At 48.1% G+C, this 13,223-nt stretch overlaps 4 protein-coding genes across 4 annotated transcripts; 1 reads left to right on the forward strand and 3 right to left on the reverse strand.

Annotated features, from left to right (window-relative positions):
• Window positions 1-5,174: 5,174 nt before the first annotated feature.
• IAR55_005006 (GTP-binding nuclear protein spi1) lies at window positions 5,175-6,499 on the reverse strand (the record flags this gene model as incomplete). The annotated part of the gene is made up of 9 exons (XM_066948100.1): window positions 5,175-5,192; window positions 5,246-5,372; window positions 5,435-5,481; window positions 5,538-5,575; window positions 5,680-5,722; window positions 5,780-6,039; window positions 6,105-6,128; window positions 6,188-6,215; window positions 6,449-6,499. 9 exons carry the CDS (start codon window positions 6,497-6,499, stop codon window positions 5,175-5,177), a joined length of 636 nt encoding a protein of 211 aa, XP_066801559.1.
• Window positions 6,500-7,020: 521 nt separating this feature from the next.
• On the forward strand, window positions 7,021-9,261 carry IAR55_005007 (uncharacterized protein; the record flags this gene model as incomplete). Its single annotated transcript, XM_066948101.1, has 9 exons — window positions 7,021-7,060; window positions 7,144-7,211; window positions 7,258-7,383; window positions 7,429-7,756; window positions 7,967-8,172; window positions 8,309-8,482; window positions 8,525-8,872; window positions 8,979-9,086; window positions 9,199-9,261. The coding sequence occupies 9 exons, from the start codon at window positions 7,021-7,023 to the stop codon at window positions 9,259-9,261; spliced, it is 1,461 nt and encodes a 486-aa protein (XP_066801560.1).
• Window positions 9,262-9,412: 151 nt separating this feature from the next.
• Window positions 9,413-11,082, reverse strand: IAR55_005008 (uncharacterized protein; the record flags this gene model as incomplete). The annotated part of the gene is made up of 6 exons (XM_066948102.1): window positions 9,413-9,870; window positions 9,930-10,267; window positions 10,374-10,441; window positions 10,490-10,564; window positions 10,742-10,749; window positions 10,803-11,082. 6 exons carry the CDS (start codon window positions 11,080-11,082, stop codon window positions 9,413-9,415), a joined length of 1,227 nt encoding a protein of 408 aa, XP_066801561.1.
• Window positions 11,083-11,416: 334 nt separating this feature from the next.
• Window positions 11,417-12,955, reverse strand: IAR55_005009 (uncharacterized protein; the record flags this gene model as incomplete). Its single annotated transcript, XM_066948103.1, has 12 exons — window positions 11,417-11,428; window positions 11,488-11,520; window positions 11,578-11,601; window positions 11,653-11,703; window positions 11,749-11,868; window positions 11,918-11,938; window positions 11,997-12,095; window positions 12,147-12,346; window positions 12,393-12,505; window positions 12,548-12,720; window positions 12,786-12,821; window positions 12,890-12,955. The coding sequence occupies 12 exons, from the start codon at window positions 12,953-12,955 to the stop codon at window positions 11,417-11,419; spliced, it is 948 nt and encodes a 315-aa protein (XP_066801562.1).
• Window positions 12,956-13,223: the final 268 nt, after the last annotated feature.

The raw sequence follows: 13,223 nt of genomic DNA on the forward strand, positions 1-13,223 counted from the left end.
CTACTACCAAAAACGCATGCTCCGCACTGCACAACACTTGTGGAATCACTAGTTGCTCAGTCAGTTAGCCAAATCAGTTTTCGCTCCAAATCAACTTCAAAACTGTTACAACTACTGCGGTTAGTAGTTCGGCATCATAATCACGCAATCCCCTGCATCTCTACCGCTCTGAATCCTGTCTACGGACCGGTACTGCTATCAATTCCGGAAGAATTGAAGTGGTGAAAGAATCTGTGCCCCAGTGGCGAGGCACTGCGCTCCAAGAGCATTAGCAAACTCGTCTTGCCTTCAGCTGAGTACCAAGGAACCTTGTGGCGGTTGGAAAAACGCCTGCTTCTTTGCAAAGGTCCTTCTCTCACATCTCTGTGTCACGGAGCTACACCAACCAACAAGAATATCTTGTGGAGGGAGAGTGTTTTGGTTAGGTATGCAGATATTTTAATCCTTGGGGAGATCGTCTTCAAGCTGCCCAGGAGGACTGCTTTAAGTACAAAGATTCAAAGAGGATTCAGGGAACAAATCGAGTTTTCAGCGCTGAAATTACGACCTGAAAAGTAGCGGTAAAATATCGTACGAAATATCAGGTTGGAGATGTAGCTCGAGATATCAGCGCTAGAAATCCGACCAGTAGTTATGACCCAAAAATGAAATAGATTAGAGATTGTGAAATGAACCAAACTCAACCGTTCTAATAGACTGATAGGTGTTTGTGCAGGGTCGTAACAGGCGATTTTAGCCGACTGGTCTTCCCTATAATGCAGGATTGGCCGTTCTGGTAGGGCGCATTGAGCATGATTGAGTCGTTGTCGTCCTTCAGAGTGCTAGAGTGTCACGATTGTATACCACTAAAGTCAACTCCCAACAAAATTCCCAGAAGTTTGACAAACATTTGGACAGAACGGCATTCATTGGAGGAGGAACCAAAACGTCGGCAAACTTATCAACCCTATATCACCACATATGGTAAATACACTAATTGTTCAGCCACTCAAGGTTTCTTTCTACATCCGGCCAATATGTCATTATGCATGCAAGGTTCACAAGACAAATAAGGAAAGGCCTACTGTCGTTGATGTGCTCCTGAGGCGAGACTTGGGCTAAATCGTGTTGTAACTTGAGGGTTCACTGATGAGAACAGCCAAGTACGTGTTGGTCGATGTATCAAGGTTATTCAGGATGATGATATCAAGGTACTATGGTAGGACAAAAATCTAGAATTGATGGGGAAATCTTTTCTCCTTCTACTATGTTCATGTATATATCCTTGGCTTCATCCCAAGTTTGCCAAATGTATCAACGGTCGTCATACCTCTTGCAAGGAAGACACCTTTCAGTGATACCAGAGTAGTCCTCATAGATAGCCCGTGATCCTTCCTAGTTACACACCGGGGGGGCGGACGGGTCGTAACATCGCCTCTCGATGATTGACATGTCTCAAGACCGCTGGAGCTACTGCAGATCGACATCTGGGGACCGGCCACAGTAACTTCTAGAGGTGGTGCTCGCTATTTCCTCACCATCTATGATGATTACACGCGGCGCATCCACCTTACACTGTTAAATTGCAAATCAGACGCCCTACAAGCACTAAAAAGCTTTATTACTTTAGCAGAAAATCAAATCAAGTACAAAGTTTCTCCGGACAAGCAAGCAGATTCATGCAAGAACAAGGCATCGAACACTTTACGGTCCCACCTGGCTCACATGCTAAAAATGATCGAGGTGAGCGTGTTCATCTTACTATTCTCAATGGTATATGGACGGTACTACAACAAACTGGGCTGCCAGCAACCTCCTGGGCGGAAGCAGCAATGTACATGGCATTCTCTTGCCATTGTGCACCCATTGGTACACACAAACTGTGTTTGTTTGAATTATGGTATGGCAAGAAACTCAAAATGGACCGGCTGCATGCATTTGGAAGGAAAGTACTTTTCAGAGATCACATGAATCCCCACAAATTGGAAGTCATATATAGGGAAGGCAGGTTTGTGGGCTACGCATACGACAGCAGCATGGCTGCTTACTAAGTATATGACTCTGAACACAAGAAAATAGTCGTCTGGAAATTTGTGGATCGACGTTTGGCAAATCGAATACTCAAAGCAAGATGGGTTTACACACGGAAAATCGATGGCGAAACCGGCAGGGCAGCAGCGTCCAAAGCACGATGGGTTGCCAAAGGCTTTTCTCAAATTGAGGGTGTTGACTTTAATGAGCTATTTGTGGCGGTAGCTCATAAGGATTCAATTCGAGTGTTTCTGGCACTAGTCAGTTACTACAACATTGAATGTGATCAAGTCAACATCAAAGCAGCTTTCCTCAATGGGGATCTAGAAGAAACGATATACCTGGAAGCGCCAGAAGGCAGTGATATACCGGCAAACAAGGTATTACTACTTCGCAAGTCACTGAACGGTCTAAAACAATCTCCCCGCTGCTTTGATAAAGCACTTGATCTCTGGCTTAAATCACAAGGGTTGGAACCTACTCAAGCAGATCCCTGCTTCTATGTCCAACGGCGTGAGGGGGAAGTACTCATGCTCTCGGTACATGTGGACAATCAACTCCTTGCTTGCAACTCTCGATCTGCCTTGGACGACTTCAAAAGGGTGCTCAATGCAAAATTTGAGTGTTCTGATTCTGGACCAGCTGGTTACTTCCTTGGCTTCAACATCCACCGCAAACGAGATCAGAACAAGCTCTATATCTCCCAGGAACACTACATGGACGCCATACTGTATTGATTTGATATGTCAAATTGTAAAGAATCCTCTGCCCAGCAACTTCAAGGCATTACCAGCAAGCAAATAGCAGTTGGCTATGTGGATGCAGACTGGGGTGGTGACTTAGATACCAAAGATCAACCACTGGATATATATTTAAGGTTTATGGCGGAATAGTAGCCTGGAAGTCTAGAAGGCAACCAACTACAGAGGCAAAATACATGGCATCATGTCATGGGGCTACACCGACCAACGGGGATGTCCGTCGTTTCAGCTTACAAGGCAAACAAGGGAAAGTCTACTATCGTTGAGGTGCTCCCGACTTGGAACAAGATACGCGATGTTGGTGAGACTTGGGCTAAATCGTGTTTCTAACTTGAGGGTTCTCTGTGGAGAACAGCCAAGTAAATGTTGGTCGATGTATCGAGGTTATTCAAAGATGATAATATTCAAAGGTACTACAGTAGGACAAAAATCTAGAATCGACGGGGAACTCCTTTCTCCTTTTGCTACGTTCATGTATATATCCTTTTCTTCGCACAAGTTCGCCAAACCTTGCATGTGTAGCGATCTTTTCGCCGGATGTAGAAAGAAACCTCGAGTGGCTGAACAATTTGTATATTTACCGTATGTGGTGAATAGGATTGATAAGCTTGTCGACGTTTCGGTTCTTTCTCCAATGAATGCCGTTTCGTTCAATTGTTTGTCAAACTCCTGGGAACTTTGTCAGAAGTTGGCCTTACTGGTATGCAATCGTGACACATCAGCTGATGCGGCACGTCAAGCAACCTGGCTTTGACACCTTTTGGACAATCTACAACTTGGACTTGGTCAAGATCCTCTTCCTTTACTCAATGACAATGCCGGATTGATTGCACTTGCGAAGAATCTAGTCAATCACGAACTATCCAAGCACATAGCCATGCGTCATCATTTTGTAAGAGAAAAGGTTCAAGATAATTCAATCTCCCTCTCACATGTCCCCTCTGCAGATAACTTAGCAGACCTCCTTACAAAGTCCTTGCCCTCCCATACTTTCTCTTAACTTTGTAGCTTGCTTGATATTCAGCGGCAATCTGATCAAGGGGAAGTGTTGGAATTAAATGATCAGTCGCTTATGTAACAGCTCCGACACCTACTCAGCGCTACTGCGGTACCGTACTTAGCTATCCACAGATCTAACTTTCTCTTCTTCTTCTTTTCTTTTTTCTGAGCATGCAATCATTATCTCAACAGAGATATATATACATCAACTCAGTTCTTGTTGTTCTAGTCTTTCCTTAGCAATTTCTCAATTAAAAGTCATATCCAGTACCTTGCTCTTTGTCCAACGATATCACTGTGGTACCTCAGATTATCTAGAGCTGTGTCAAGCCCTTCTAGATTTGCCCTTCATTATCTTAGCTAAATATAGACGGTGTGAAGAGAAGATTATGTATCGCTTCCGACACCATGTTGATAAGGTGTCATGTCGGTCAATGTGGCTTCAGTCAATGAGCCCTATCACACAACGGGACAGCACAATATGAAGTATAACAAGGGTAACAAGGATAACAAGGAACTTGACACGATTCTTGTCTACTCTCATCTGGCATTACGGGATTCTCATGACGGTCAGCAATCCCAAAGGCTGCTATCTTTTTGACCCAGTCACCTTTCTTCTCTGCGCCACTGATTGCAGCCGCAAACTCAGGTGAAGCGACCAACCCAATGGCTATGCTCGGATCACCCCATTTCTCCCTCAAATACTCGATTCGAGCCTTAAGCAAGGGACCGAGGATGATCTTGCTATGATTGTGAGGTCATTACGCCGACCTGGACCGGTGCATGCAGCCTGGTGATTATGGGCAGCCACAGTGGTTGAAGAGGAACCGAGAACAAAGTGCGTGACGGGAAACTTCATGTTGTCAATTTGTGTCAAGAAAAGACAACAAAGAGAAAGAGTGACGTCTACTTCATCTAGAGGTCTGGCTCTGGTTCGACTCTTTATCTGGCTTCCAGAGGCTGGTTCGGCGTTGACAAAGGAACCACGAGACGATCTGAAACAGATCCTGGAGCTGACAGTCTTCACAAGGCCTGCTAGATCACATCAATGACAAAGTGATACGCGTACCTGCAACGTCAGGTCATGATCGAGTGAGAAAGAGAGCCATTTTCGACCGAAATCTCGAAGTGGAACATAATCACAGGACGGTGTCATGTCAATCGACCAGCCAGAGACCCTTGATTGTCAGCATCAAAATAAGCCGCGCTTGACGTGACTTGATAAGTAGTTTTATTTTGCACATCCCAGATTCCCAGCCGACTATGATCGTAGATCGATGTATGGTGGGATAGATGGCCTGCGTGGAGATATGCTGGCAATCATGTACATGTCTCTACCTAAACATGACCATCCCTCCCTTACATCCCACTCTCCAGGTGCGGTTCACACACCACTTGGTGCCATTAAAGATCGGCGTCGTCCTACATGGCTTGTCAGTTTCACGTGATTAACAGCAATTGCGAGGGAGACATACCTCATCGGGCAGAGGAGCGTTGGCGGCAGCCTTGAGCTCCTCCTCGTATTTGGCAATGAGAGCTTGGTCGACCTGGACCTCGGGAGGTGCAAGAGCGGGGGCGGCAACGAACTCGAGGGTTTGATTGCTTAACATCGACAGTCAGTCAGCGATCCTGACGAGCTTTTTGTCGGATGTTTGAACACCTACCCAACAAGCTTTCGGGCTAGCCAAAGGAAAGGCTTCTCGAAGTTGTACTACAACGCATTTAGTCAGCTTCGCGATTGTCCTACGCTAACAGCGTCCGGCTCACGTTAGACTTGGCCGAGATCTCGAAGTATTGAAGGTTCTCTGATAAGCGAGCGATCAGTTGTGGAAATTGCCATAGATCGATCACAAGACGCTGATAGAGAGTGGCGTATTCTCGTGCATGGGAGGCACTGGCTGACACCTACTCTTTCGGTGGAATGTGACGTTACCGGTCTTTACTTTCCTCTCCTATAAAATTGGGACATCAGGATCGAGCCCTCACATATGTTTGGTGTATGTACGAACCTTGACGTCGACCTTGTTGCCGCAGAGGACGATTGGAATGTTCTCGCAAACTCTCTCCAGGTCTCGGTGCCAGTTGGGGACGTTCTTGTAAGTGATACGGGAGGTGACATCGAACATGATGATACCACATTGGCCTTGAATGTAGTACCCGTCTCGTAGACCACCGAACTTCTCCTGACCAGCGGTATCCCAAACGTTGAAGCAAATGGTTCCAAAGTTGGTGTGGAAAGTGAGAGGGTGGACCTCGACACCGAGAGTAGCTAAAGACCTGGTCAGAAGGCGAACAAACAAGCTTTCAAGCTCGAGCAACGAATGACATGCGTACCGATGTACTTCTTCTCGAACTCGCCTGAATGGTGAAAGTCAGTTTACGCGTCCGCCGTTTTCGGAGGGGTCGCAGCGACTTACCGGTCAAGTGTCGCTTAACGAATGTGGTCTACAGATGAGAAGTTGTCAGCTTTCATCGGGAAGGACCGCCAAAGAAACGTATAACCGACCTTTCCTGTGGGAGTGAACGACGACGACAGGGTGAGACTTAAGTGTCAACATGAGGCTCGAGATTCAGTGGGATACAAACACATACCCTAGTGGCAAAGAGCAAGGTCAGCTGCGAGCCACAGTGACTGAGGAGATATATCGAACGACCAGGCAAGAAGGACGACTACTCACTGTACCACCATCACCACACAAGACCATCTTGAAAGTAGCCTGGTTCTCCATCTTGTTTGACTGGTTGACTTTTGGTTTTCTGAAACGCGGGTTCAATGGGTTTTCTTTTTCTCTTTCTTTTTCCTTTGAATGGAAGTGCTTGTGCGTAGGGTCGTTAGGGTGAGTCGATTCGTTTTCCAGATGATACGTGAGTATGAAGCTCTATGGATGACAGGAACGTCAGAGTCGCAGAAGAGCGAGTGAGAGAGAAGAAGGAGGAGTGAGCGAGTGAAAGAGTGAGAGAGAGAGAGTGACAGAGTATAGCAAGCAGCAGCAGCAGCAGCAGCAGCAAGCGTTCTCGTGTTTTTATTTCCTAGTCCTCGACTCTGCAATTAATCACATTTTATCCCAAAAACAGAAAACAGGAAATCACGTGACCTGTCTTCCATGTGGGAACACAACATATGGGAAAACCTCCACTTTCAAGACTCCACCACCATCGTTTCAGTCAGCTTACTTTGTCCTTGTTGACGAACAGACAGCTCCCTTTCTCTCTCGTCAATCGCACAGTCCCAGCCCACAACGTTGTCAAGATGCAGGACATCACTCAATGGTTCAAACAGTCATGTGCTGGTCAGTGCAACCATTGCTTTGTCATCCTCATGGCTTCTTCAGCCGGCTGCCCCCGTGACTAACTGACTGTTCTGTTGGAACAGCTTTACCTTCTGGTGAGATGATCAAACCGGGAGACCTCACTATGCTAGATGCTATGAACGCGTTGCAAGTGAGTAGGCATACTTTCACAATGAGTACAGCTCATGCCATAGCAGCTCATGGATCCCAAAATGGACACTGGCGTACATAAAGCCTCTTCCTCACGATTCGTGTTCGATCCAGCAGCGCATATGTTACCTCAGGATATCTGCTGGGTCATGGATGAGATGCTTGCCTTGGAGGTGAGGCAGTCAAGCTGAGGATGATGGTAGCTGATATGCATTCAGGTGGCGTGGTATGGAGGGGCTACTCTCTGTCAGTCGGTGTACACCAGCCTCCACTATCATAATCCTCATCTGCTTGTTGGCACTTCCGATCTCTCCAACACGGATGGTAATACCCTCTTGATACGCCTCGTGCTCCGAGCATATGTACTGCTCTACTGCAAGACAATTGATCTCGTATATACCGAACTCGCAAAAGGTCACGTGCATGACGGCGAAGACTGCTGGCTGGATCATTACGGTGTTGCGGTACGCATGAGTGATCCAGTTGTCGACATAGTCTACTTGGCCGACGATGCGCTCGGCTGGCTGGAGAGTGATGAATGCCAAAGTAAGTCCGACGAGGTGGACCAATGACTAACCGCATGGAAGTAAATGGTGATTGGCGAGAGCAATTAATCCATCGGCTCGTTTTCCGCCGGGTGAGTAAGCTACACTGTGTCCTCGACTGATCAGCAGAATTTCATCCGATATCTAGAGTCTTTATCGCAGCCGTTTTCGGATCAGCGTACGAATATACTTGTCATGCGAATGGTTGCAGACAGTATCGATTTACCGCCCGAGCGGACCGATACAGCAGCGGCCTGCTTTGATCCAGAGATGCCGGCCTATCTCCGACAGAGCATGCCGCTTCCTACCTACCAATCACTCAGTCCTCGAGAGGGATGGAAGACCGTTAAGACGCTCGTGCGAGATCTTATAAAGTTGGAACATTTACAGAGATCCGGAAGCTTCACAGAGTGGGAGGTGAGTGTCACCCATCAGAGGAGTGTTGACAACAGTGCTATCTCAAAGGTGAAGGTTGGACCTCAGGAGACAGACTACCAATCTTGAGATCCATTATCAAGGTGGGTGACGACCTTTTATTTTCGCTCACCCGCAGACGAAATTCCTAGCTGTCTGTGAAGGGAAATTGCAAGCAGATCCGAGGATCGATAACTTTACTGAACAGCTCACGTACGAAGAATGTGGCCTTGTTGCGGCACAAACCGTGGACGAAACAGTTGAGGCCGGAGTGGCTAGACAGATCACTTTATGGAGAGCTCTAATACAAGGAGTGGGTATATTCAATCCTATCAGTGGGCTAACGATGGTACAGTTCCTGCTCTCGACTGTGACCGCAAGCATCTTGAATAGACCTCGCCAAAGACGAGCCTTGCTATCGATGTCAGCGACATGGCGTGAGCGAGCCGCGATGGGACAATACTTCTCGACACATACCGATTTGCAACCTATCTGCCAAGTTCTCCATGCGCTCCGCTTTGACTGTCTATTGGAATCTGCTCTTGCCGCTTTCGATATGGGACTGGTCATCCCGGGTGATGAGCGAGAATCGTGGTGGTGGATCGCTTCAGTGGCATCCAACAGGGTTGCCACTTGCCCTTCAAAAACGTGGCGAACATTCTGGGCAAAAACATGGGCAAGTATAGGGGCTGCGATGCAGTTAGTGAGTTCGAAACACTTAAACTTGAGCTGACAATTAGCTGCTGACAGCGACGCCATTGGCGTCTGTGCCCAAACCCTCCAAAGCACGCTTTGACCTGCGGTATAAGCATGCTCAGAAAAGCCTGTACCTGCCGAATGGCTCCAAAGTGAGGAGCGGTCTCGTCCCAGAATATCAGGCATGGATACGAGACCAGCATGCCCTGGACTGTCGCCAGGTACGTTGATTCAGTCGGCCTCTCTGACTCCACCAAGACAGATGATGTAGTGCGAGATGCCGCAATTCACCTGCGCAACGCTCGAGATGCACTCGATCAACTGATACATCAGGGATCAGCAGCAGCAGCCGATTGGGATTTTGTGGTAGGTCCTGGCTTCTGTGAATTCGACTGACGTCAGTCTGTCATACGGCGGCTGCGATATAACGTTGACAGAAATTGCTCGGCACTGGCTACTGCAAGTATGCCAGAATGGGAGAGAACGTCCAGGGTTGACGGGCATTCCCGATGGATCCTCCTGCTGAGATCTTAGACATGCATGGACTCTACGTGGAAGACGCACAGACCTGGGCCTGTCCAACACCAACTTCGAACCCATCCTCTTGGGCGTCGGCTTCAGTGGTTGTGGCCTCGTCTATTGTCTCTCCCCTCTGCTCTGCTACGTGTCTTTTCTCAAAGATGTTTCCACCTCGACCGATTGCAATTTTTGAGGCTATTTCGTTGAAGACCTCCTCTCCCCTACCGACTGAGAGTTCCAATCCTTTTGCGACCTCTTCCAGACTCTTGCTTCGCGACACAACCTCGGAAATTTTCTTGCGCTCTGATTTTGAGATGTGTGATATCGGTGCTGGAGAAGGTTTGAATTGCATCAAGAGGAACTTCGTGTTACCCCAAGGATTCTTTGTATATTCTGCGAGAGCGATGAGTTTGGGGATGACCTGCGTGAGGTTGCACACCGGCCCAGTCGGAAGGAAGATGGATGGATTTCTCTCCGCTGATCGTGCTAACATGACGGAACTCGCCCCTTTGCCGAATCAGTACAGACCTCATGCGTGGACGTACCTGTTGCTGTCCGGATATTCTCCCAATTCGCCCATCCCTCGCCATCTCCATTACAAATGATGGGCACACCTCTCCGTTTTCCCAGGGCGACAATGTCGCCTAACCTTTCCCATAAAGCCCGCTCGCCTGAGCGCATATCGCGCGTCCGACAGTGCACGGTCAGGTTACGTATGCCTGTCCTAAGGATGCGAGACGCAAGGTACAGGGTGGACGGTTGGGTGGGGAGCAGTCGGATCTTGCAGGATATCGGTAAGTTGATGGTGTCAAGCAGAGCGCGGAGGATGTTGAGCAGAATATCGGGAGTAGTCAGCAGAGCAGCGCCCATGCCAGAGTGTGTTCTGCTGTTAGCACTCTGTGCAAAGGCAGTCACTTACGAGAAAGGTTTGGGACAACCGCAATTAAGATCACTATCACATCAGCAATGACCTCTTGTACTTCACGTACATTCCGGCAACATCCTGTTGTACTGTCTGAGCTGCCTTGACAGCAAGCTCCGGATTCGATGAGCCGACCTGGAAGATGACTACAGGTCAGCGGTCTCTGAAGGGATGTACACTCACGATAAGGTTTTTCAACGGGATGAGTTGAGAAGATTGGACCTTGACCTTTATGATAGACAATGACACCGGTTTCGGCTGTTCTTCAGCGTTGATCCTGGCCTCAGGACTCACGATCTACCGTCCGCTCTGCCCCGATGATCGCTTTATCTACGACCTCTGGGGACCATACAAGTCCAGCACCATAGTACAAGGACAGTAGACGCTGCATTCCGCTTGGTTAAACACTTCGCATGGACACACAGACACACTGACCATTGGCACTGTGCGGTGTCAGTGTGTACGCCAGCGAGCAAATGTACAAAAAAAGACTTACAGCTTCCAGTCCTCACCATAGGAGCAAGTACTAGCTTTTCTCGATAATCCAACTCTTGCTCGTACTTTTTGGGGTGCTCGATGGGTAGATTCATTTGCTCCTCCACTAGTTGCTCCTCAGATTGGTCATTGGAGATGTCGTCCACTCGCTCGGCAATGACGGTAGATCCAGCTTGTTCAGGAGACGGCGTACGTTTTGTCATTTCGGACGCCAGTTTGACGCGCTTCGTTTTTCGTCCTTGCTCATCAGGCGACAGGCTGCGACTAATTGCAACTGGCATTGTGGAAAATCGACTGAGATAACAAGTGATAGGCTGTTGTAACGAGCGTTGCAGGGTCCGTGGTGGAGACAAGCTTCTGAGCATGTGAGGTTGGCCTTGCGACCACCAGGTGAGCAGCGGGAGGATCTGTAGAGCCCTAAGTGAGGTCAAGTTGTTGTGATCTGCTCGTGTAAAGAGAGCTAAAGCAAGAAAGGACACGCTGAAAAAAAAGACGATCTGTCGTTGCGGTAGTCTTTGAAGGTGGCAACGAAACACATTAATCACGTGATGAATCAAGCGGACTCCTACGGCATAGTGCATCGCAACAATTGTATGTACCACACACCGCAAAGGCTCAAGCGATTCGCTACAGCCGATGCCGGTCAGCGCTTGGCAGGAGCTCTGGTTCAGAGGGGCAGCACTTACATAGGATCCATAGTCTTTGTCTGGGTCGTACACCTGCAGGAGAACAGCGGGTCAGTCAATTGTCAAGGGATCAGCAGTTTGATGACTTGCCTCCCATCGGGATGCTGGAAATATCTGACAATGATGACTGTCAGCAGCTGTCAGAAATTGGCCGAAAGGACTTACATGTTTATACCGGTTGTACCACGATCGCTCGACGACTTTTCCGGCGTGAGACTGAGCGGCATCAGCACAAAATCCCCATTCTCAGGATTCACTAACCTCGTCCTTTTCGACTGTAGCGTCCGCTATCAGACGAACATCGTCGTGGACGTCAAAATTGAACAGCGGCCCAGACTTCCCTCGTGCCTTGTTAATGATGAAGTCATAGAAGGTGTAGTGCTAAGGTCCCAGTCAGTGAGTATTGCTGTTAATTATCTGCTGAGCGCACATGAGGTATGATCAGATCTTCCTGAAGGAGACGTCAGGATATAGAAAGCGGCATTTGCGACCCGAACGAGATGACTTACTTTGATATACATCAAGTTTTCCACACTCGTGCCCCGCAGCTCCGGAAATTGATTTCTGCATTTGCTCAAAAAGCTGGCTATATCATCGCCTTTCTTACACTGTCGATCGATGTCAGTGCAGCGACAAAGCTAGAAATAAACTCTTCTCACCTCCACGGACTTCCTGTGCCCGCTTCCATCCCAGAAAGAGTATGTGATCTCTATCGTCTCGGCTTTTGTGCGTTCCTGTTGAGCGAGCCATTCCTTTCGTAGTTCTTCACGCTCAATTCTTTCCCGCTCCTCTCGCTGTCGATCAGGCAAGAAAGACGTATCGACCGTTGGGTTCTTCGTGAACTTTCTCTTCTTGTTACCTTCGTCTGTAAGACGGTGAGCCTACTCCCTCGTATAACGACTCACCTTCTTCTTCTCTGCCTCTCTTGTCGCCCGCAGCTGAGTCCTCCTCTTCATCGTCGAATGACAGCTTTGACTTTTCCTTCTTCTTCGTTTTCTTTGCCTTTGTGGTCACAGCACTGATATTCGTCAATTTCATATCCGTTAATATGATCACTCACGACTTGTCGGCCGCTAGTTGGGCAGCCAGTTGACGTTGTTGTTCCTCCAAGTCGTCTTTGGTCTTTTTGAATTCAGACAAAGTCACTAGTCCAACAGTTGTTTTGATCAATCGCTCGTCGAGATTCTCGGTCACACCGATGAACCGATCCACGGTGTGATCTTTTTGCGATTCCTATATAGTCTGATCAGCTCAGCTGATGGTGAAGCTCTCCACAATTGCGAGAACCGAGTGCTGACCTTCAATAGAGCATCCTTCTGCCGTTGATGTTCGGCCTGACCTCCTTGTACATAGGTAAGCTGATGAAACCCAGGGACAAACAAAGCGACTACTATACACTTACGGCCTCCTTCTCACGTTGCTTTGCGAGGATCAGATTCCTCCTGGTCTCCTCTGGTGGACCTGACATGTTGGTGGGCGTTCGAAAGATTGACGGGCTCTGATGCAAGCCAGTAATCAGATCAAAGTCAGGTATAATAACAAAGTCACATATATGTAACATCTCATAATCATGGCAGGAGAAGGTGCAGAAAGGTCGGATTACGTAACGACACCGTCGCGTGTAGGAGCCCCCGCTGCGTGTTTTGGGAGACACCGCCTTTTGTTTTTGTGACTCTCTCTCTCTCTTTCATCCATGTAATCTACATCATCCACTCGTGCAGCGATATCAACATCAT

Source organism: Kwoniella newhampshirensis, chromosome 9, assembly GCF_039105145.1.
Source record: "Kwoniella newhampshirensis strain CBS 13917 chromosome 9, whole genome shotgun sequence".
Taxonomy (NCBI): domain Eukaryota; kingdom Fungi; phylum Basidiomycota; class Tremellomycetes; order Tremellales; family Cryptococcaceae; genus Kwoniella; species Kwoniella newhampshirensis.